This window comes from Chenopodium album, chromosome 7 (genome assembly GCF_948465745.1).
Source record: "Chenopodium album chromosome 7, dcCheAlbu1.1, whole genome shotgun sequence".
Classification (NCBI taxonomy): Eukaryota; Viridiplantae; Streptophyta; class Magnoliopsida; order Caryophyllales; family Amaranthaceae; genus Chenopodium; species Chenopodium album.
In genome coordinates this window covers 76,827,135-76,851,406 of record NC_137840.1, presented here as the reverse complement: position 1 = coordinate 76,851,406, position 24,272 = coordinate 76,827,135, and the positions used below count along the sequence as shown (strand labels likewise).

Sequence of the window (24,272 nt, the reverse complement as noted above, 5' to 3'; positions counted from 1 at the left end):
AAATTTGAATTATCTAACTCTAATCCAAAGTAAAACTAGAAACAACATGATCCAATTTTGACTCAAATCAAACGTGACATGTCAAAATAAGTAATAAACATACGTAATAAGCTACTTTAATTAACAATAGACCCCGGAAAAAATTAACAGAAGAGAAATGACCAAGAGAGACTCGAGGAATACAACCTAAATAACCCATTTGCCACTTATGGCAGCAATCAACAAATAATCAAACCAAAGATGACATAATAGCACTACAATTAATCAATCCAATTCAAAAATGAAAACAGCAATCTTGGATTCTGATAATAAAGCCTAATAAAGACAAATCTTTTCTAAAAGGACACAATTTTATTGATAAATTTGTTCTTTATCATAATTGCTCCAAAAACTCAGTTACTATCAACCGGCCACCCCACCAGTAACTGCTGCATGTTGCAGGAAAACACATACATTAGGCAGTATCAATATCTTGTAAGGCAGGTCTTAAATTTCTTCCACTCATCCCTTTCTTCTTGATAACTACTATCCTAGTTTAAGCACCTCCTACTTCTTACATCCAACTAAACAACCTTATTAGTTATTACCTCTTACACCCTAAAACTCGTCCCTATCACATTGGCAGTCAAAGTCGGTGAGCAAGTGTCCGCGTATGTTATCCGGCAGATGGATAAATTTCTGGTAGCATTAGTAAGATAATGACCTCAAGAACAAAGGTTACAAAAAAACAGATGCCAAATTCTAGGCACTGTAACAAAGTTTAAAAATATTATCTTGGAAACTAAAAGAATCTCATTTGTTCCCTTCATTCTCTAGAATATCAGCCAACCATAACTATGATACATTACGTTGTGGCTATGTGAGCTTCATGTTAGTAAATGAGTAAGAAATACAATCAAAATAATGGCATAAATTTTCTAGAAATGCAGAATAAAGTAGTCAGTAATAATTATTCCTTCACTAGTTCCATAACTTAGGTCAGCCCAAAAGAGGATACTCTTAAATTTAAAGACTAGGTAGGTGGTGGGATGTTAATCAGAGGTCAAGGGGCATGTCCGAAGCCAATCTTTGTCAAGTCAGACAGGGGGCCAAGGGCTGATAATAAGAACTACTATTAACTGCCCTACTAAAGCAGGCAAGTATTTCTATTAGAGCTAATCTGTAAGAGTTTGAACTTTGGACCTACCATGGGAAGGGTAACACATTATATGTAAGATATGTTTTTTTCCCTCTTCCCCCATTTGTTTCATTGACAATGACACTAAAATGTCCATCTACCACAGATTAATACAAGCAAGTAACAATACAACTAAAGCGTGATATTATAACACAAGTCATTACGAAGTATATCTTGAAGAGAGAGAGAGAGAGAGAGGGAGAGGGGGGGGGGGGGTAACATATCTTATCCTCTAACCAAGAAGGTGTGACTTCTGGTGTCTCCGTTGGGTTCTTATCCTCTTTCTTCTGGTTGAGAATCAGCATGCTTTTGCTGTACAATGAACAACGACAAGAATGAGCCAATGTACGAAGAAATAGAATTAGCCCTTCAATAAGCACAGGCTTATCGAAATGAAAATATAACATCTCATTTTGCCGAGATAAGGACAGGATTGAGTGCATGTTATCAGAAGTACTAATACAAGTATACAAATACAATGCTCACACTAAGTTACATGAAAAGATAAAAGGATTCCACTATTCAAACATAGATCATAACACAAATTAGTGAAAAACAGAATATTAATTTCAATTAAGAACATTAAAAAAAAAAAGGATTCTATTTATTTTTTTAAAAAAAAGATTCCATTTCTGGTCATAGAGCTCAACACAAATTGACGTGTTCCAAATCCTAATAGTAATATTAATTGAAACAGAACAAATACGTACTGTAAATTGGTTGAGAATGATTTTTAATGAGGAAACTCAAGCTCATTGATGGTATCTCCTGGATTTTGATTTATCACATGGAACAACGCCAGCAGATCTGCCACCATCAAACTACCATCCAAAAATAATAACATAAGAAAAGAGATCATTAACTGTGACTGGTAACTGAATGAGAGGTACCTGATGAGGAGCGGATTTAAATCCATAACCATCAGACTAGCTGCTGTAGGTCCCAAGGATCTACGGGTATGATGCAAGTGAAAGCAGCATATACAGTTGACTCTTTTCCCGCCTTCCCGGCTGTCTGCAGCTTCAATTCAGTATAAAAAAAAATACTGAGGGAATACCAGATTGAAAGGAAAGACTGAAGCTATACTACCAAAGTAGATCACAGAGGACAGAGTGGACATCAGAAAAAAAAGGAGTTTCTCATTCATTTGTTAAACTTCCACAATGAGGTATCCACCCAAGAAATAGGGAGGATTGTATGTCTAGCAATAGCATGTACAATAGCCAAAAGACTTGGCAGATTTTACTGCTCCCTAGAAAAAGGCTACATGTTGCTAAACGGCTAATTTAAAATGCCAAATTAAAACTATTAATTGACAGGGTAGCTAAGAACTCTGAGATCCTCAATGAACAAGTTAACGTTCTATTTGTATAGTAACGTGGCTGATGTTGTACTCCTTCCTTATGTATTCTACCACTTTGTCCAGCACCAAGTCTGCATCTGCTTCTGGTGTAACTTTCACATGGCAAGCCAGCAAAATCTTCCCCACAGTAATGGCCCATATATGAAGCTCGTGAACAGCCACTACTTCTTCCATCTCCAGCAATCCTGTTTGCAGCTTAGTTGCATCAATCTCCCTAGGAGTGCTTTCCATCAAGACTTCAAGTATATCTCTCAACATTTTGATAGTTGTCCATAGAACAACAATTGAAAATACAAGAGTGCATATCAGATCAACTATCTTCCATTCGGGCTTGTACCAAATGATTCCTCCTCCAATCATTACACCAACACTCTGGATAGAATCACCAAGAACATGCAGATAAGCACCTTGAACATTTATATTCCTCTTCTTCTTCTTCTTCCCACTACCTTCTTTCTGGTTGTGCTCATTGTGAACATGTGAATTCTCCAGAAGCGGCTCAGCATGATTATCTTCATGAGCATGGTTATGTTCTGCTTCTGTATGCTGATGACGAGGACTTGCAGTCACTATCACTCCGTGGCTATGAGTATGACTATGACTGCGCTCCAGATGCTCGCTCCCATGCCCGTGCCCATTATCATGATCATGTCCGTGACTATGACCGTGTCCATGACCGTGTCCATGCCCATGACCATGGTCATGACCCAATACAAGAGCCATTATTATGTTCACTACCAGACCAAAGGCAGAAACAACAAACATCAAAAAGCCATTAACCTCACCAGTCTCATGTATGATCCTGACAACAGCTTCATAAACCAATATACCAGCAAGAAGCCATATAAGTTGAATGGACACCAGGGCACCCAAAATTTCTATCCTCAGAAACCCATAAGACTGACGAGGAGTAGCTTCCCAGCCTGAAGCCCACAAAGAGAACAAGGAAATAGCAAAAGCTGCAACATCTGAGAGCAAATGAGCAGCATCGGTTAGAATGGAGAGACTGTTGGCTTTGATCCCACCAATAACTTCTACGGTCATAAATATGACACAAAGAACGACAGCAATAAGAAGCTTCCGCATGGAAGCTGATCTTTCTGCAGCATCTGCTGAGCTTGTTCCAGCATTTTCAAATTCACAATGTACTTCCCCACAGAACTTATTTCCTCCTCCAAATCGTCTCTTTTCAAGAACAGGATCCCTTTGGACTTCAACAATGTGGCTATCGTGACAATTATTTGGTTCCATCTACATAAAATAAAAGATCAGAAATCAATAAAAATTAAAGACAGTCTTATTGACATATTTGAAAATTGAAATAATAATAACAATCAAGTACTTATAATCTACTCATATCAACCTTTCCAAAGTATTCCACCATATCCTATATAAGAATTTTTTTTTTTTTTGGTGAAATACATAAGAATTATCAGACCACAGAAGTTGATATTTAATAACTATGGAGAAAAAAAATCATATGTAACAGCCATGAGCAATCCAGATAGCATGAAGAACAAAAGGATTCAGAATTTCAGCCCTATTGTCTCAGACTATCCAAGATGAGACAGAAGTAATCACACATTTAAATTACAACACACGTAAATTACAATACTTAAACTAGTTGTATCTTCTGCCTATAGGAGCCATCAAATGAATTCAGTAATGGACTGTGAATGGCACACGAATAATTGCATTATAACGAGGGTGGTGCGCACAAATTTGTCAAGGGAAAACAGTAGCAAGAAAGCATTCCAGGAAACAAACAGCTCGGTAGTGCAATGATGCGTCACAAATATGGTGAGTTGATGATTCATTCTAGATCAACTTTTGAGAAGAACAACAGTTATGATTGTTGTGAGCTACTCCGTACTTATGAAAGCATAAAGAAAAAATATTTCCATGATATCTAAAAAACTAAATAAGCCGATAAGAACAAAAATTCATATTCAAAGCATCGAAAGTCGCATGAACTACTTAGAGATATACACCACAAAAGAAACTCATCAAACATCTATTTTAAGCCTTTCCTCAAAGTTGTCCTGAAACTGATTCTGCTTTTTCGAATGGTATCTAAATATGCTTATTTCATTAGCTCTTTGAGACATAAAATACAGCACAAATAAACTAAATCAGCATTTTGTATTTATATTCATAATATCTGCAGGATAAAAATAGAATTCAAATACATTCCTAAGAACGCATCTTAGAAACAAACAGAACAATCCAGACCTCATAATCAACAAATTTGATACAACAAAGCAGATTGTGTGCTAGCATGATTTGTTCATTTATTCTGACCACAAAAACTGAGGAACAATCATTCCAAGCAAGAAAAACATGCCACATGAAATAAAATTTGCAGATATAAAATTTCCTATATGAAATAACTTATCAGTGCAATATTATTCAAAACTTCATCACTTGATAATTGTCCACTTAACCACTTTCCTCTAATTCCTTCTTACAAATTTTGTTATTATACATAACCAAACAGTGACGTTATCACACATTCACACTCTAATGTACGAGTGCATAAAGCATTTATTTTTTAAAATTGACCATATAAAAATTCAAATGATTGACGCAAAATTTCAGACATAATCAAGGAATAAACAATACTCCCAGCGAGTAGACGAAGAAATGTTCATCTAACCTAGTTAAAAGATCATGATAGGGTTAAGCATGGCAAGGGAGGTCACAGAAAGCACATGGTTCTTCCTCATTCAGAAAGGAGACATCAAAAAAAGGAGGTGGTTCATGGTCCCGGAAAGAAATAACTGACACCCATGGTTAAGCTGAGCAAATAATCTGTTTCCGCTGAAACTTTTAAGCTTAAACAGGTAGGACATTTCCCTCTTAGAGTTTCTTCTCTCTCGCCCAAAAGAATATCAATAATACAGTACCAAAGTATTTCTATCCAAGACCAACCGTAAATACCATACTTAAGAGAGAAAAATTATCCACATAACTGCCCAAAGATATTTAACCCCTACAAATTTTAAATTCCAATGGCCAAAAAGAAAGCTGCAATGCTTATCCAAATTCAAAATCCTACTTTAAGAAACCCATAATCCCATCCTGACTTAAAACTCATACTCTTAAAAAGAATATTTCTACATTGCACATAGAACATTGCCCCTACAACCAAGACTCGACACTAAATTGCGCCTTAGTCCCAAAATGATTTAGGGTCGACTAACATGAATCGTCATAAGGAATCGTATGATATTAAAAAAAAAAAAAATCATTTGAAGAGTTTGAAATAAGGTGAGTAAAGTGAGCAAACGAAAGAGCATTTAACAAAAATTAAGAAGTGCGTCAAGAGCGTCAAAAATAAACCACGAAGTAATGTTAATATCCACTACAGAGAACAAAATTAGATTAAATCGCACTAAGAAGTACACATAAACCAACCACAATTATAAAAGTACAACCAACATAATCAAGGATAATGAACTATTGGAAATACCAAATAGATTCTAAGTTGCTTTGTCAAAGTCATTACAAACAAAATTAAGATCAATTTATACAATCTTAAAGCTAGATAAAATCATACAAGAACACAACTTCCATTGAATTCTCAAAACTAAACCATTAAAACTTAAACTAGTAGCATATAAAATGTGAGCAATACCTTGGTACAATTGTCTTCAAGAGTCTACTAAACAAACCAAGCAATGGCAAAAAGAATCCAAGAGGACGAATTCTGAAGAAAAAACAAATACAGGCAGTATCAAAATATCAGATCAAATATTATAGAGCATACTTATAAAAAGAATAAGAATTACGCTCAAACGACAAAAAAGAAAGGAAATACATAAATTCAATACTCAAGACACAGACTAATTACTTAAAGAGAAGCCAAAAGGGCTAAGCAGCCCCGATAATGCTACTATGTGCGTGTGCGTGTGCATGGCAGTGCATCTGATCGATTGATACAAATGACTGGTAAAATTAAGAGCTACATCATGAATCTATCTATGAAAAAGGTTTAGAATAATAAGAGGTGGAGGGTATAAGAGAAATGATAATATTTACAGCTTTTGGAGATATGTAAAGCAACTTTAATGGCATAATGCATAGATACCCCTTATCTTAACAGATAAAAGGGGAATCCCAATTAATAATTCTAGACAATTGGAAGATTCCCACATTCAAATGATTAGGCAACTAATTGACAATAACAATGAATTAATCATATTATTACTACCCAATAATATCCTTCGAAAATTCCAGAATAATCAAAAGAATTAATTACAACAACACCAATTGAATTAAACAAATCTACAGCAAAAACCCAGAAACGCAATTAAAACAGAGCAATAACAAAAATAAATAAATAAAATTAACAATACCGAAAAATCAAACCACAAACCTAGAAATAACACTTAACTAGCAAAAACCCAGAATTAAGAATCTCGACATAATCCGATGAGCCAATTAAACAGATATCCAAGAGATAAAATCTGAAAACATAATTAATAAAGGGAAGAAATGAAGAATGAAACGATAAGGACTTGTAAAACAAATAATAAAACATGCCCAACACTAAGTACAGGAATTATTCAATACAGCAGGTATTAACTGAATTTTCAACGATTTAAACATGACAATAATTATAAACAAACAATAATTGAATTCGTAAACGCATTAACTACAAACAAAAAATTAATTAAATATTTTCCAGAAAATAAATTTCAGGGGAAAATTATAAAATTAAAAACTTACAGAGAAGATGAATATTTAAAATTTGATGTTTGATGGTGGAGCCTTGAGAGAGAAGAACCCAGATTTCGTGTTCTGGCCTTCTGGGTTAAAAAAAACTCAAGATTCCGTAATTGCAATAATAATATACTGAGGAAAAAAAAAAAACAAAATTTGCAATAATTTAAACAAAATTTAAAGCCTAGGTAAAAGTGACCGAGTCACCGACCCACTGAGTCAGAGATATCAATGCACATTAACTGTTTGATAAATTGCCAATGAGAGAAAACCTATTTCGAACTTTTATTAATGGGCCTTGTGATATTTTCTTCTTTTATTTTTTTTGTAATATTTTTTTTTTTTTTTACTTTTTGGTTGAGATATAAAGTTTAAGTTGGACACTTGGACTAATAGGATGTGGCCATTTCACTGTTTATTATTTTGTTGTTTATATATTCGTACCAATTTAGCTTGTGCTAAAATGAGATGGCCAAATAGGGATGTTTTGGTGAGTTGTCTTATCTAATGATTCAAGGTTTGTACCCGACTTCTATGATTTTCTCCATGATTTTGGGTCGGGTTTAAATACCTAATAATGTAAATAAATTTGATTTGTACTTTACGGTTAGATTTAGAAGTTTACACTTTTCATATTGTGGAATTACTAAAAATCAATGCATCATATGCTGGGCTCTATATATTTGTGCGTGGTTATTGAGTTTCATTGAGATTTAAGGGTATGATATATTATTATAATATAGGGTCTGTTCATATTTACTGAACTGAACTGAACTGAACTGAACCGAACTGAACTGATTGGAGCTGAACTGAACTGAACTGATTGGAGCTGAACTGAACTGAACTGAACTAAGCTAAAATGAATATTTTATGAGAGAGGGAAATTAAGAGCTGAACTGAACTGAACTGAACTGAACTGATTGGAGCTGAACTGAACTGAACTGAACTGAACTGATTGGAGCTGAACTGAACTGAAAATAAGTAAATATGAACAGGCCCATAGAAAATAATATCATATGGGATTCTATGAGTATTATAGTAGGTAATAAGATTAAGGTAGATAGATTTTATTAGGAGATATAGTAATTAGGAATCTTGTAATATTAGAAGTTTTTTTTTTTGGTACACACAAGGGGCTAGCCCCAAAAGAATAAGAAAGCTAAAACTACAAAGAAAGGAAAAACAAAAAACTGAAAGCAAAATAAAAAAGAAACTAACAGCCTACAACAAGGCTACTGAGGCACCATATAAGTCAATGTGCTTTATTCGGAACCATCCTACTTCTCGAAACTCCCCTTAAATCCTCTAATTAAACGGACTAAGGTCCATCGGGAAAGCATCAAAGATGATTAACTTTGAATTAGCCCATACAAATTAGTTGGAACACAAATTTGTGTGATTGATTAAAGATAAATTTGTGTGATTGATTAAAGATAAATAAAGTGCAACTAATATTGGTTTGTACAAGATAAATTAACGGTGTAAAAATTATTATTAGTTCGTACAAATTAGCTTTACTATTAAAATCTCTGTCACTTTTGAATCCTTGACATATATTGACAATAGATTGACACTATGGGGTTATAGAAAAGTGTAACCTCACAAAACAAAGAAATTATTCCCACTAAGACCATGATAAGCATGTATATATATCACAATCACATGAAAGATGATAGATTGATGTCATTATGAAGATATTGTTGATCATATAATATTATAATAACACAGTAATTGACCACATATTCATACCCCAATAAGCCCATAGCTCACTTTCCTACTTTGCCCTTATATCTTTAGTGAACCTCATTGGTTGGGCCTCAAAATCTCAATTCAAGTGTACTTATTTTGTTCTTGGTTGGGCCAAAAACTCACAATAATGTAGCTTTTTATAGACCAATGAGGCCAGATGGCCCAGATGTGCAAGGAAAAGTATTGCGAGGGCTTGGTCCGTATATATGAAACTAAACTACGGAGTACCTTTTAAGGCTTTAATCGGTTTGAAAACAGTTATACTCCCGTTAATTGAATCTAGTCATATCAATTTATAATTTTTTCTTATTCCGTAATAAGTTGGTAAGATACGATTTTATGTATCAGACTATCAGGTATCATTTGAAATTTTGTGACTTAACAAATTAGCATTTCTTATGTCATAGTTACAAATTTACTTGAAATTGTAACTAAACAAATTATTATTCCTTATGTCACGAGTTGGTAAGATACGGTTCTATACGTAGTATAAGAAATCGAGGCAAAAATATGAAATTTTTATATACTATGTATTAATTTTGGATGACAACAATTATAAATACATATCCTAATGTCTTTATTATTTTTAGAATAATTGACTCATCTTTTAGCAATATCGTAGCGAATTAGCTAGTATAGGTTAATTTCAATGGTAGAAACTAGTCCATACACAAAGTTTTAACATGATTTAAAGAATTGTACATAATAATATTAATATTTGTGTATTAAATTCAACGGGGGAATAAGGTGTCAATAATTTGCACCAGTATTAAATCAAATTAATTTGATTTACACTTATACTATTCATACATCATACCTAAAGAAACTTGCATAACTATTATTTAATTAGGAATAAAGTGAGAAATATAAGCATCTTATTCTAGGGCCTAAGACGAATTACCAATGAATTTCCAAGCTAAAGTTTTCTGGATTAGTTCCTTTTTCTTTTTCTTCCTTTTTTATGTTTTTTTGAGGTGCATATATATGCTCTTTTTGACAAAAAGTGATCACTCAGAAGCTTTATCAAATTTAAAGGATTCGTTTAACCAATCTAAACTGGGTTACTAAACCTTTCTAACTGTAAAAGGAGACATTTAGATTTATTTGTTAAACAACAACGTCTATGGAGAACATGTAAATGTACCAATACGACAATACCATATATATATAACGCATGTATAAACAATAAGAGAATAAAATTAGTATTTAGTATGAGTATGTATATATAATACACGCATAAACGTTACAGTAACAAGTAAAACTTATATTTGAACTTAAAAATTGAACTAGAAGTTCATTTAACTAGCGAAAAGTACATATTTTCCATCCAAAAAATATCCTTTAATGAAGTTGGGCAATTTTGGCATATAGATAGGAAAAGTTTGACGAGAAGCAGAACCAAAAAGACGAAGTTGGGCTTATTGAGTAGGAGTGATATTAAGAAGATAGGTACATACGTAAGTGTACACTTGTTGAACGTGTGCGCAAGTAGTGTCAATGAATGATAAAAAATGAGGCCACTTTTATATAAACTCCAAAATTAGTTGCTCGACATTCGGTTCATTGAAAACTTTGCTTGTCCACATCTACTATGCACCGTTTAATTATTTCTGAAATTGTGTGATATGATAATATGATATGATGCTATTCATTAATACTCACCACCTCATCTGCAGTCACTCCCATACTCCCATCATTATCACTATCCAACTTATTTTGTTTACTTGCTTTTACTTGGGGTACGTTTTATTCCAATATTTCAAACCATATTAAACTTTTATCCCAACCGTAAATTACATATTCATAAAAGATGATGAAAAATGTTGATTAATAGATAAATTAATACAATATTGTATTTTTCTTAAGCATAAAGATTCAAAATTGAAAAGGTGTAGTATTTTGTTAAAATGGAAGATTGGGTAATTATATAATATTCATTAACAGTTTAACACTCAAGCGAAATTTAAAGTTTGGAATGATAAATATATGAGGCAAACCAGGTCGATCAGTCTGATTGGCAAAATTTTGTCAATCAGTTGTCCTTGTGGGCCCAGGTTGTACCTGATATTGTTTTTTTATTCAATTGTCATACTCTTGCTAACTGACGGATATTATTGCCGTTAATGTGGGCCAACCGAAGTCGCAATACACGGCGTTACAAACAATGCAAACGGCAACTTTTAGCTTTTAATTCCAAATACGCGTTTCTTTGCTTTCCTCCATTGTCATCCCCTTTGTAAGAGGATTTCACTTCAAATCTGATTAAAAGCTTAGCCGATCAGATCTTAATTCACTCCAAATACGCGTTTCTTTGCTTTCCTCCATTGTCATCCCCAATTGTTCACCACAACATTGCAATGCAGATGTAGAGTTGTACTTACAGTGATTCCACCTGGGTAGCATATTCTTCACTCGATATTGAAGTGTTGAGATCCCCACTAGCAATTTGAATGCGAAATTCAATTTACTTCCTCTTCAGAAGAACCGAAATGAAATTACTTCCTTCAGAAGAACCCATTTTGATTTTTAGTTTTGATATCATTGGAGAAGATGAAAATAGGTCATGATGCAATTGGGGCAATTTGAGATTTGGGAAAGTGAAACACATTAACAGTCGCACTTTCCGTTATGTGTTTGAAACAGTCAACCGTTAGTCAGCAATTGAGGTTACCGTTTTTACAAAAATTTACCATCCACGTAAATTTACACATATACCCCAACCCATGTGTAGTATTTACTGAAATTGCCAGCTGATGTGCAAAACAAGACAATCAGGCTGATTGTCTTGTATTTCCTCTAAATATATAAGTATTTAGATGAAAAATATCACAAATTCAACACCTTACATAAATTGCCGGAGATAATAAAGCATCAATATTTTTCTTTACAATTACTGTTGCACTATTGAGTTTTAGCCAAGAAAATACTTATTACATAAACCTATGTAAAACCTTAAACTTGCACTCCTCTAATAGATTTTCCCCTTTTTCTTCTTGCATGGCCTTCACATAGTGTAGTAATTATAATACTAATCCACTCAAGAAACACAAGAATTAAGAAGCAAAATTAAAATAAATGTAATCAAATATCAACATAACAAGGAGGATTTCTAAGCAAAGGTACTTGACCATTGGGATTGCTACCACCACCATTCTTAAACCCTAACATAACATCACATCTTACATAAACCCTACTATGTCCACTCTTAAACCACCCTGCTTTATACCTCACTCTTCCCATCAACACCCAACTCAACCCGACCACCCCATACGCCTCATCGGCCGCTAACCCCTCCACCACCTCGGGCGGTGTAGCCACCGCGGCACCACCACCGATCACCGGAGACATCATCACGGTGCTCCTTCTACGCTGGTGCAACGGAGGGAGGGGAGCCGGCGGTGTAATGGGGTGGTTCCGGTAGTGAACCGCCACGGTAAGGCGGTCATAGTGGATGGCGGTACGTTTACTAGGGTTACGAGTGAGGATAGTGAGCTGAACGGAGGTGGTGATGAATGTCGCCGGCGGGGAGGTGGTGTTGAGGGAGTACACGGCGGCGGAGACGGCGGTAAACTGGGGTTTCGCCGGGCGGTAGAGCAGCCATAATATTAAGACGGTTATGCCTATGAGTATTAATAAGGCGGTGATCACAGCACATAGTAGACGTCCACTTTTGTTGTCGTCGTCGTCATCGTCATCGTCGTCGCTACGGTTGTGTTTAGGTGGGGCCCGGGATTTAGGAGGAGGTGAGGTGGGGAGGAAGATTTGTTGAGGTGGTTGAAGAGGTGGTTGAGGTGGTGGTTGTGAAAGTTGTTGAGGTGGTTGCAAAGGTTGCTGAGGTGGCATTGGAGATTGAGGTTGAGGTTGAGGTTGCGGCGGAGGGGTGGCGGAAGGGGTGGGGCGTTTTTGGGAAGGAGGGTGAGAGCCACCAGGAGAGAATAATTGCTTTGGTGGTTGAAGAGGTTGTTGTGGGGTGGCAGGTGGATGTTGGTGATGGGTTACTACATTAGGGTAAGGTGGTTGGTGATCGTCATAGTCGTCATCATCGTCGTCGTCTTCATCGTCCATCTTAGGAAGGTGGTGATGGCGGGGTGGCTCTTCTCCCGGATACATGTAGGTAGGGAGATGAGGAGGGATGAAGGGGAGGGAGTGTGGAAGCAAAGGAGGAAGTTAAAAGTTATTATTATTAGTGTAGGGAATAGTGAGTGTGTGTGTGTGTGTTAAACTCAAGTTGGCATATGCATGCTTTATATGGGTGGAATATTAAAGTTTGCTTTGCTCAATAATTTGGTTATTAAGTAGCTACTTGTATTCGATAACTAAGATCATTTTGAAATTTGTATTTTCACAATTTATGTTTTACAAAACTTTATCTAATTTTCTAGTTTCATAATTTATCCCAAGACTTCCAACATAGTACTCTAGTTGATTTAAAGTTGTAAAAAAATATTTATATAGATGTACAATATAAAGTCAAAATATTGTACTCGTAATAAATTACGGAGTATTATTAAACGAATCCTTTTTCTTCATTTTTTACTCTCTTTGTCACAAATTAATTGTAATATTGTCATTTTGTTTCTAATTTTTCTCATATCAATTATAAAAGTATTTTATCCTGATTTAAATTAAGTGGAATAGAGGAAGTTGGGAGTAATTCCTCTTGCTCTTCTCTCTATTGATTATTGAGACAATTGACTAAGTAACCCTCAAGTCCTCAACTAGTTTTCCATTTACTTCAAACCTAATGTTTTACCTTAAAATCAACCAAACAAACACTTTTTCAAAAAAAGAATGAAACATCAACTTTAGTTTCATACTTGTATATTAGAATATTAGATTATGATATACTATCTCCGTTGACTATTATGTGCAACTTTAAAATATTTTATATCTAAAAAATAATACACCAAGGTTGCACATAATAACTAACGGAGATAGTAATTAAAAATACTAATATTAATGTTACACTAATATAAAAATTAGTTTTAGTTTAATACAGAGTACTACAATATTATTATGCCCCCATCATTTTCTTCATTTTTTAAAAGGGATATAGCAAAGGATGAGCACCGACAATTGAATGGAGACTCATCTGCATGAAAAGTAACACGTGGCTGCATTTTTGCATTCCAATTCTCACTAGGTAGTGTCCATGCGCCAAATCACTGTAACCTTAGTCGCTACTTCCTCCGTTTCTTATTTTTAGTCCCATTAAAAGGAAGTTAAAAAAAAATGGTTAGATGGAGTCGATGATAGAAAAAGTTCGTGAGATTGATGTAGTGATTGTGAAAATAAAAATCGTACAATTAAAAGTATAATGGAGCAAATTTAAAGAGGCGAACTAAAAAAATAAGACGGAGATAAGAAATAGTTTGTATCTAACAGAGTACAAGTGATAATAGTCAATTGCTCTTCTTTTTTTTTTTTTTTTTTGGGAGGGTTCGATTGCTCTATTACTCTAAGATGTTAATTATCTAATAGCTAGTCATATTATAAGTAAATGAATAAATTGCATAATGGATAATACAAGTAAATAATTAAATGAATAACCTAACTCCATTATTATTAACAAAGAAAGATTGTAGAGGAGTTCAAGATCTACTGCCATATATAATCCTACTTTGAAATTTAATTCCTCCAATTTTAATTTTAAGAGTCTAATAAGCATATGATGAAACGAATTATGAAGTTGAAAGTTATACAGATTGGTGGCGGCCGTCTAATTGCAAAATTAAACAAACAGTACATAAGCATCAGGGAATCCCCCCAAACACACTAATATTAGTCGGTTGGTTGACAATTAATCTTGGCATGGTATGAGAATATATGCTTAATTGACTATCTACTCATGTTTATAGTACAAACTACTAAAGCATTATTTTTAATCCTTCTTTTCTTCTATTTTTATATTTCAATGTTCCCCATTTTACAGTTATTTGGGTATCTATCTATTTTCTCATCTCTTGCTTTTAACCAGAATATCAATTTTCTTTTCTTTATTCAATCATAAATAAATATTAGTTATAGTCATGATTTAAAGTCCATATAATAGTTCATTGTTCTGATTGGTTTTTTTTTTTTTTTTTTAGAGCTACAATGAGAATCGATCCCAAGATCTCTTAAAAATAGGAGGGGAGCTCTAATCGTTTGAGCAAATACTCGCTCTTTATTTGTTGTGACTGTGAGGTTAGAGGGTGGCATATATAGTGCATACAAAATTAAAAAGTAAAATCCAAGTCCTTCAAAATGGCATAATTAAGGAGAACTCGTACTTAATAGGCTATTCGTCCTTCACAATGGGCAAGTTTAGGCAGTAATCGTACTTGATAGGCGGATTCGTAACCAAATAACTCAACATTTCGAAAAAAAACGTCCAGCTATCCCTGAACTCATGGATGTGTAATCAGTAAGACAGTATTCCCGAACCCAAGATGCTAACAGCAAGGTTCAAATAATGTATACATCAGCAATAAGTATGAAGGCTATCACTAGGTGAAAAAAGGCAATAGGCAGCGGTTCAAACCCGATCTAAGGCACCGGTTTGAACCGCTGCCTATGTGAGGGGTGCCAAAAACTTGGGTTTTGGCACCGGTTCAAAACCGGTGCCATAGGGTGTAATAGGCACCGGTTAACCGGTGCCATAGGGTGAAATAGGCACCGGTTAACCATTATAATTATTCAAAATTGCTAAACTAAAATGGTTACTAATCTCTAACCATTATACCAAACCAAAATTCAACTAATTAAGTAACAAGGCTAATATTCTCTACTTCATTCAAAATTACACATCAAAACAAATTAAATTAACCATTAAAACATACTAATATCCAACTAAATGAGTAACAAAGTTACTAATTTCTAATATTTTCACAATTTCCCAATAAAAAAAAAAAAAAAAAACAATTATTGAAACAAATTGAAGTAAAATTATATTCTAACCTAAATTTTAATTTGCCTAACAATTCTTCAACATGCAAAACAAATTAATATAAGTTCATAAATGGGAAATTATTGAGAATAAATAAAAAAAAATTATACCTAAAACACTTAAATTGAGATTTTAGTGGTCAGTGGTGCGGTGGTGCGGCGGCAACCTTCAGCAGGGCGGTGGTGCGGCGGCAACCTTCAGCAGGGCGGTGGTGCGGCGTCGAAGAGATGAGGTCGGCGTGGAGGGGGTTGAGCTGAGGGGAGAAACACCACGGCAGGGGAGAAGAGAATGCCAGGGGAGAAAGAGAAGGCCAGGGGTGGCGGCGGTGATGGTGGCCGGCGACTGTTGCGGCAAGAGTGCAGGTGAGGTGAGGGGTTTCGTAGGTGAGGTGAGGGGTTTAGAGAATGGAACAGTGAAGAAGAGAACGAGAATGGAACAGCGAAAATGAAAGAAAGAGAAAGAGAATGAAGAAAGAAAGACGCGGTTTTTTTATTGTTTGAATTAGGCACCGGTTCATTTGGCACCGGTTCAAACCGGTGCCTTTTACAATTTTGGCACCGGTTTGAGTTGAACCGGTGCCTTTTCCCTTTGTTTAAAAACCCGCCCAATTTTGGGCCGATTTTTGGCACCGGTTTGGGCTGAACCGGTGCCATATGGGGGGGTGCCAAATGCAATTTTTCTACTAGTGTATATAACACCAAAATCGTGCAAATAAAGGGTGAAGGCCATGTACATATTACAAATTTACAAGACAATTTTCGTTCTTATAGTTGATCAGATAAAGAATGCATGTAATACAGGTATGTATATAATATATAGAATCAGAAGCTCGTGAAGATAAACAAATGCTTACATATTAGACCATTTTAAGCTACCACAACCTAACTTTTTCCATGTTCCTAAATTGCTACAAGCTACAGGTATCCGCATCATCAACAATTTCTAGAGAACTGGTTTCTTTCATTTGATCTTTGTTTTCCTTCCACTCGATATAAATGGATGAAAAAAGAGAAGAGAAACAAGAGTTTGTTAAAAAAAAAATGAAAAAAAAAAAAAAACTATAGTTTATCAGTAGCTACCACTTGATCACTTGGGACTTGGCGAACAAACTGTCCTTTCACCCTAGGCCGCTGCTCTGCTAGTTTTTTCCTGCTTTGATACCGCACCTGCATTTAATCAAATACTTGGTGAGATGATCCACAAATCGACATTAAAGATCAAGACATGTAAACATTTTGGCTTATGGTAATCTAGAGGTGCACACAAATAGTTCAGGTCAAGTTCATATACCACAAATATTTGTCACCTGAAGTTTGCTCACCTTTTTCTCAAAGCATCGGTTTTTCCGTTTTTGTAGGAACTTAGCTAGAGCTGCTTCTCTTTCTGCAGAATGAAGACCCATTTTTAACTTGAACTGATCATGTACTAAGGGCTTACATCCTTCAGTCTCCTCAACAAGGCTCGATTCCTTCATGCCAGGGGCAGTGGCATTAACATCAGTAATCTCAGATGCACTTCCATGTGCACTGAGATTTTGTTGATTACCAAAATCATTACACTGAGTGATACTGCCACTTGGATCCACGACTTGTGAGCTGCTGTACCCAGATTGATCAGCTGATTCCTTAGCTTTAAGCTCGTCCCCAGCTTGGCCACACCCTTGAATAGAGCTATGAGTCCCTGGGTCAGAGAATTTTGAAGGACTAGTCATAAGAGGTGACTCCTCTCTTTGCAATGCCGAGTTCGGACTTCTTGCTGTTGGACGTGTGTATGGATTAAATATTGGCTGGAATACAGCACCATAGCTAGCCCAAACACCACTATCAAATGCAAGTCCTGGTAGGGGAACAGGCCCAATTTGATGGTGAGGGGAAACTGGGTCACAAATTGCAGATTGAGGAGCAAGGATGTTGGGTTTGTTTTCCAAATCGCTGCTGCAAGGCTTAGGCCACAGTAGAGAATCAGCAGTACCTTTGATTTTTGGCAGTTCATCACCTGATGACGGGACAGAGGTCCGAGGCTTCTTGATACTGCTATACCTGCAGAAAAAGATAGCTCTACTTGATTAGGTTCACAGCAAGTAATGCCAAAAAACAGTCATAAATGCTACACGCCTACAACAGTATCATGCACCAGTTATATAACCACACTACTATTAATACGGAAGCCTGAACATCAGCAAAAGACAAATGAATACAAACCTCCACAACTGGAAATATATGAGAAAAATAGCATCCACTCCCCTTGGCCCTTTCCCTCCAAAATAATAAACCACACACAAAGCATGTATCCACTGCCCCACTCATGCTTATATTGTAAGTAATTCTGATGCTTATATTGATATCACAAAACTTGCATTAATCTAAATCGACAGTCAACTCACATCCTTAATTAGTTCCCTAAATCCATAACAATTTCCTCATCAGGGGTTGCCAAAATCCATTAGAATCCTTAACCCTCAATTTTATTGACCATATCTCCTTGGGATACGAGAGTTTCCTATTTTTCACAATTGAATCAGTATAACATGAACTGTAAGGGGAAGGGGGGGGGGGGGGGGGGAGCATGAAAGAGTAACTTACCATGAGAAGGCCGAGGCATTAGAATGATTCAGTATTTGCCTCTCATGTACCTCTTTGGTTTCTGAATTGAGAGGTCTTTTTAAAGAAAGTTCTAGTGCAGGAGTAGAATTGTGTTTGTTAAACTCTCCATTGACACTCTTTTCCCTTGCTGCGCCTTCTTGTTCCTTTATTCTCCCAATCAAGTCAACAGCTTCAATTGAAGGTTGAGGAAGATCATGGCCAGCGATTTTAGCTCTATATGTGTGATTTCCTGGGCCTTTGCCTCCATCATCAGTTGCTATACCAGCACAGGATCCATCTTCAACTCTTGGAGAAGTTGAAAAATTAACTTCTTTTGATAGTTGAACATTAGATCCTAATTTATCTGTATTGTCTGCAACAAAATGATGATGAGATGCTGATGTCAGCAAGCCATATAGGATCCTGATCAGTGATCTAAGATCTGCCACAAATAAACATACCATCTATGACATTGGTATGTAAGGACAATCCCTCCTCCAATTTGACATCCTTGGCCTGATGTTTATCTTCTCTGCCGCTGACTTCAGTTTCTTCTCCATGTTTCATCCGTAAGAGACACTGCAAAATTATCATGAATACATGCTTAGCTTCTGTGGAACACATTGTATCTGGAAACGATGCAAAATTGCAACCTCTTTGTAAAACTAATTTGAGCTGGGATTGACATTTCCGCAAGATTGGCCTCACTCACAAATAGTCGGACTCGGGTTTTTTTTAAAACAGATTAAATAGTGATGGTGTGCAACATGTGCGTAGAATATTGCAGACATAACTGATTGCATGGAAGCTAATGTAAAGGTGGCAAATGGGTCTTTGGGATTGGCTTGAGTGAATTCAGTTCAGGGCATTTGGTGAATGAGTCCATTGGTTCGCATTGTATCCAGCCATAATCTATTTCAAATATATTTGATGAAAAAAAATCTTTTTAAGCCATATGAGCTTTAGGTGGGTATTACTGTTTCAGTTATGATTTGGGTAAGCTCGGATTTCATCCTTCATACCAGAACCAATTCAGCAATACTAAAATAACAAAAAGGATCAGCAGTGTAGCAAGCATGTGTTGACACTCACTTGGGCATCAGTAGCTTTTTCACTGAAGTCGCTACTTCTCCAGCTGGAAGAGACATTATCACCAGAGTGATTGGTTGCTTGATTGTTCTCAAATGGGGCTTCAGCTTTATGTTGTCCAATTGTTAAATTTTGAGGATTATTCCCACCGTTGTTCTGTGAAAGGAAAGAGCAATAAAATATCAGAAACAGCACTAGAAAGTTGAAAAAATTCAACAAAAAAAGGTATGGAAGGTAAGATGATACAGCAAGCCTCTTCCAGACATGGCGCCACAGGTTTTTCAGTTCATTTTTCCTGACAGGCTTTACAAGAAAGTCAGCTGCACCCTTTAATAAGCATTTTAACACCATACTTATTGAATCCTGTGATGACATAACTGCATGATCATTAATTAAAGGTTATTTGCTGGAGTGAGGGAAAATTCCAACAAAAGAACAAAATTAATTGAGCTCATGAGACACACTTATGACAGGAATATTTTTGCAGTCATCGTGTTCCATGATTAATGTGAGAAGAGCATATCCAGATATTGATGGCAAATCCAGTTCAGTTAATATGAGGTCTATGCTATTGTGCCGGCGCTTGAGGATTTCCCAAGCCTTCAATCCATCTGAAATAGCAGCAACTGCAAAATAAAAAAGAATAAGAGCCCATTTGCTTCAAAATATTCAGCTGGTGCAATCAGAAAAATAGTATAAAGGTTGAATGAAACATGATGGCAAAGAGTAAAAGGGAAAAATAAAATCTCAGCATATAACACAAGTTTTTAAGCTTGAAAATACGAGGAAGGTGGAGAAAGGGGGACAGATAAAAGATGTACGGATATAGTACTAAGCTGCATCGCTTCAATATCAGCTAACTCCAAGGGAGTTTGGTGCCCACATAAAATGCTCTTATTACATTCACTTTAAAAATGATTGTTTTGAACGTGTTTTTTTAACTTCAAAGCAAACCTTGTGTTCATATAGATCTAGCAACTAGCGATTGAGCAACCACACACCAAATCAACAAAATGCAATCTAGCCACGTACTACTACTACTACTACTACGTAAAGATTCCACGTACTAAAACCACTACGTAAACATGCAGCCACCACCTACTACTAGTCTACTACTACGTAAAGAGTTCACATACTAATACTACGTAATAATTGTTACGAATACACTACATAAAGCTTTCATCACTTCTATGTAAGTATGTAACAATTCCATTGCTACTAACTAATACACTGTAGTCCAAAACTACTGCTACTACCAGGATACTAGCATACAAAAGCTTTTTAAAGTAAAACTCAATCTCCAACATTCAACAAAAAGGTTTAACAAAATATATAGGAATCTTAAAGCACTAGATTCAGAAGCATCTAAAATCCAGTCACTAAAGTTCAGTCTACAATCTTAAATCCTGGTACCATCTCTATTTCAAGCATCACTGAGCAAAAAAATATCCTAACATAAACAATTGAGAACTTGCAAACATCAGAATGTTGCTCACAAACTCCACAAACCTAACCATTCCTCACCCCCAGTTTGTGGAAGAGAGGTCAACATAATGGACCACCCAATAGTCTCTTATCATGGTCAGATGAGATAACCGTACCGAATGTCCGGGGCTACTCCTCTTATTGTCAAATGTCAATTGGTTTTGAATTTTTGAAATGTAGATCTCAGTTTGACTCCCACCATTTTCATAAACAGATTACCCCATTTTCACTAATCCATAATCATTCAAAAATTAAACAAATCAGCAATCTAATAAATTAACAATTTTTTCACAGAATTGAAACTTCACCAGCTAAATTTCACAACATCAAAACTCAATTACATCCAATGCTAAACTTCAACTCAACCTACAAGTCATTTTCATCAAATTCTATAAATATCTCATAGTAATTAACCATTCTAACTATCCCATCACCAAAAAATTACCATCCTTTCAAAAATCACATGAAAAAACAATCAATTCAATAAACCCAACAAAATTCAATCTAAACTACAAAAATCAATTCAATTAATTAATTTATACCTTTGTAATTATACTTGCGAAGGAGGGCACCAATAATATGACGAGTAGAATCATCAGCTTCAACAAGAAGAACTCTGAGCACCATTCTTGGCATTATATTCTCCCATTTCAAATTTTCAGACCCATTTTCTCTCTCCTCTTCTTCTTCTTCGACCTCCATTACTACCACATCCATGTCTTCCTCCAATTTACCCCCACTAAATTTAAATGCAAAAATCAATTAAAAATAAAAATAAATAAATTTAACCACCCCCTTTATCTTCTACAAAATACCCACAAAACCTAATCATAAACCCTTGATTCTCCATTCTACAAACCCAGCTAATTTTTCACTTTTCTTCTTTCTTTCACTGTACATTGACCCATCATCTTCTTCGTCTTCTTTTTTTAATAATTAATTTCCTTTTTTGGAAAAATTCTCGAAATATCTAGTGGGTAATAAACGATCTTTGTTCAGCTAAATGATGTAAATTTTTGTAAAAACAAAAAATAGAGAAGTTTTAGAGAGTTGTAGTTTGAAGTTTGAAGAAGAAGAAAGGAAGAGACTTTAAATTTGAGCCGCAAAAACCGCAGAAAATATCTGATGAGAAGAGGAGAGAGAATATGAGACAGAAATCAAAAGCGGGGCCGCCATTGGTTTCTGGTTGGTTGATGCTGAGCTGTCTTATTCCTGATCACTAGTTTTCTTCTCTATCGCACATGCTTTCATTTTATTTTTATCTTTTTTTTATTTTTTATAAGCGTACGAATTACTGAGTGAAGGTTTTTTGATCTTCTTATGACTATAAATGATGTATTGATTTGCACTATATGACCCTTATGTCACTCTTGTTACACGTAACATTATTAGTAGATCGCGTGGTAATTTACGTGGAAGTGAGATTACCATTCATATATAAGGTAAAGTTAAGTTAACGATTTAGACAATATAATAGTTGTGAGGATTGAATTGATTCTTAAGATTGGAATATAATTTTCTTATTACTAGACTATTACTATGCTTTGTTTGTTGATTTACAAATGAAATTACTAGAAATGCAAGTGTAGGGTACCAATGAATATTAGAGAAATAAGTAATTAATTTGATACGGTTATTGATTGGATTACCATATGATTATATACAACGAGAGTACTTTAGTTCAATAAATTTGATATGTTTCAATATAAGGTTATAGGAGGACTCACCTACAATGATTTAAGGGTTTATTAATTACGATTTTACTTTACTGGTAGTTGGTTAATTAATTTATTTGTCTAGTTAAATAAATTAAATAGTAGATACTTTAACAACACTTTAAATTAACTCTTTTACCAAACATTAAAATAGCTTATCGTAATAATTGCTCAAATAGCTCTTTTATAAAGTTAGATGAACATCTTTCAACTTATTGAACTCCGATAAGGGTCTGTTTTCTTGAGCTTAATTTCAGTTCAGTTCAGATTCAATTAGTTCAGTTCAATTCAATTCATTTTAGCTCCAACTAGTTCAGTTTAATTCACTTCAATTTAATAAATCAAAACGGGCTTTAAGTTATTTATATCATCTAAATTTCAAAACAACAAAAAGATTTTGGTATGGTATTCAAGCCATCTAATTGCTACTATAAAAAAATCTCAACAATCATCACTAATTTACTATCATATAGAGTCATTACATGTCAAATATTTAGCAACCGAAGGAGTATATACTTTGAATATATTAACATATTTAAGTTTTGTGCCCGTGCGATATCCGGGTTGTTTATTTAATTTTAAGATAAATTTTTAATTTATATGTCAAATTTCAAAACATATCATTGATACAAAATTAGTTAGAAATTGATGTGTTTTTGTGATGATTTAAACTATACAGTCAGCATGTAATGACTAATAATAATAACATTGGTGAAAAACATTTCTTGACCCGTAACCTTTAATAATGACCATGTCCGAAATGACTCGTGACTCGACTCGATTGACAGGTCTACACACAATAACAAAATTATATTAGATTGTAAAGTATATTGTTTTAATTGATTATAATATATTATAAATAATGGATGTGGTGCATTTTGAGCTAATTCCTTCGCTCCAAAAAAAATACTATGATACAAAAAATAAATTTATATGATAATTTATGAGTGTTTTTTTTTATAATAAAATTATAATTTAATTTGTACATATGAAATATTGGTACTTTATCGAAAATAAAACTCTAAATTAACAATTTTATCCTAAAATTCTATCCAAATTTGATTGAAAATAAAATTCTAAACTAACTTTTTTATCCTACAAATTGAATTCTATATAACTCTATCCTACGTGGCACGACACTTGGCGAAAATTAGAACGCCAAGTATCGCTGCCTCGTCGCCTGTCTAAAAATTTAGCTTTATATATTAGTTATATGATATGATATTACTCCATAGTAGATTAGATGTGTCAGTCAATTTATTGTGACTAAACAGTGTAGTGCGAAGCTGAGTCCGGTGAAAATGTGAGATCTTTCGGTCCATCATTTTTATGAACCCATAAATATACTGCCGTATCTTAAAAAGGATGGTGTAATATTTGTTGGGCTCAGCATTGAGGCACGTGTCATGCAAGATTGGTAGCTCGGGCCCAGAGTAGGATATTTTTTTTCTCGCACATG

The 24,272-nt window shown here is 34.9% G+C and overlaps 3 protein-coding genes across 5 annotated transcripts; all 3 read right to left on the bottom strand.

Annotated features, from left to right (window-relative positions):
- Positions 1 to 2,296: 2,296 nt before the first annotated feature.
- On the bottom strand, positions 2,297 to 7,533 carry LOC145639702 (metal tolerance protein A1-like). Of its 2 annotated transcripts, XM_081691018.1 has the most exons (3): positions 7,272 to 7,531; positions 6,178 to 6,249; positions 2,297 to 3,791 (listed from the first exon to the last, which is right to left on the bottom strand). In XM_081691018.1, exon 3 carries the CDS (start codon positions 3,789 to 3,791, stop codon positions 2,532 to 2,534), a length of 1,260 nt encoding a protein of 419 aa, XP_081547144.1. In that variant the 5' UTR covers positions 6,178 to 6,249; positions 7,272 to 7,531; the 3' UTR covers positions 2,297 to 2,531. The 2 variants fall into 2 exon arrangements, with proteins under 2 accessions (XP_081547144.1, XP_081547145.1); XM_081691019.1 differs by lacking the exon at positions 6,178 to 6,249 and having other exon boundaries at positions 7,272 to 7,533.
- A 4,342-nt stretch (positions 7,534 to 11,875) lies between these two features.
- Positions 11,876 to 13,200, bottom strand: LOC145638654 (NDR1/HIN1-like protein 12). The gene has a single exon (XM_081689646.1). The coding sequence runs from the start codon at positions 13,122 to 13,124 to the stop codon at positions 12,096 to 12,098; it is 1,029 nt and encodes a 342-aa protein (XP_081545772.1). The 5' UTR covers positions 13,125 to 13,200; the 3' UTR covers positions 11,876 to 12,095.
- A 3,528-nt stretch (positions 13,201 to 16,728) lies between these two features.
- On the bottom strand, positions 16,729 to 22,222 carry LOC145639699 (two-component response regulator-like APRR5). Of its 2 annotated transcripts, XM_081691017.1 has the most exons (8): positions 21,641 to 22,221; positions 20,078 to 20,239; positions 19,860 to 19,990; positions 19,617 to 19,769; positions 18,986 to 19,103; positions 18,525 to 18,897; positions 17,264 to 17,981; positions 16,729 to 17,108 (listed from the first exon to the last, which is right to left on the bottom strand). In XM_081691017.1, the coding sequence occupies exons 1-8, from the start codon at positions 21,813 to 21,815 to the stop codon at positions 17,001 to 17,003; spliced, it is 1,938 nt and encodes a 645-aa protein (XP_081547143.1). In that variant the 5' UTR covers positions 21,816 to 22,221; the 3' UTR covers positions 16,729 to 17,000. The 2 variants fall into 2 exon arrangements, with proteins under 2 accessions (XP_081547143.1, XP_081547142.1); XM_081691016.1 differs by having other exon boundaries at positions 19,617 to 19,990; positions 21,641 to 22,222.
- Positions 22,223 to 24,272: the final 2,050 nt, after the last annotated feature.

Excerpts from the sequence above, each read along its gene's own strand:
- LOC145639699 (XM_081691016.1), bottom strand. The coding sequence starts at position 21,815 with ATGGATGTGGTAGTAATGGAGGTCGAAGAAGAAGAAGAGGAGAGAGAA. Across the intron at positions 18,898-18,985 it reads ACATACCAATGTCATAGATG|ACAATACAGATAAATTAGGA; the intron begins GTATGTTTATTT and ends ATTTTGTTGCAG. Across the intron at positions 17,109-17,263 it reads ACCGATGCTTTGAGAAAAAG|GTGCGGTATCAAAGCAGGAA; the intron begins GTGAGCAAACTT and ends GATTAAATGCAG.
- LOC145638654 (XM_081689646.1), bottom strand. The coding sequence starts at position 13,124 with ATGTATCCGGGAGAAGAGCCACCCCGCCATCACCACCTTCCTAAGATG.
- LOC145639702 (XM_081691019.1), bottom strand. The coding sequence starts at position 3,791 with ATGGAACCAAATAATTGTCACGATAGCCACATTGTTGAAGTCCAAAGG.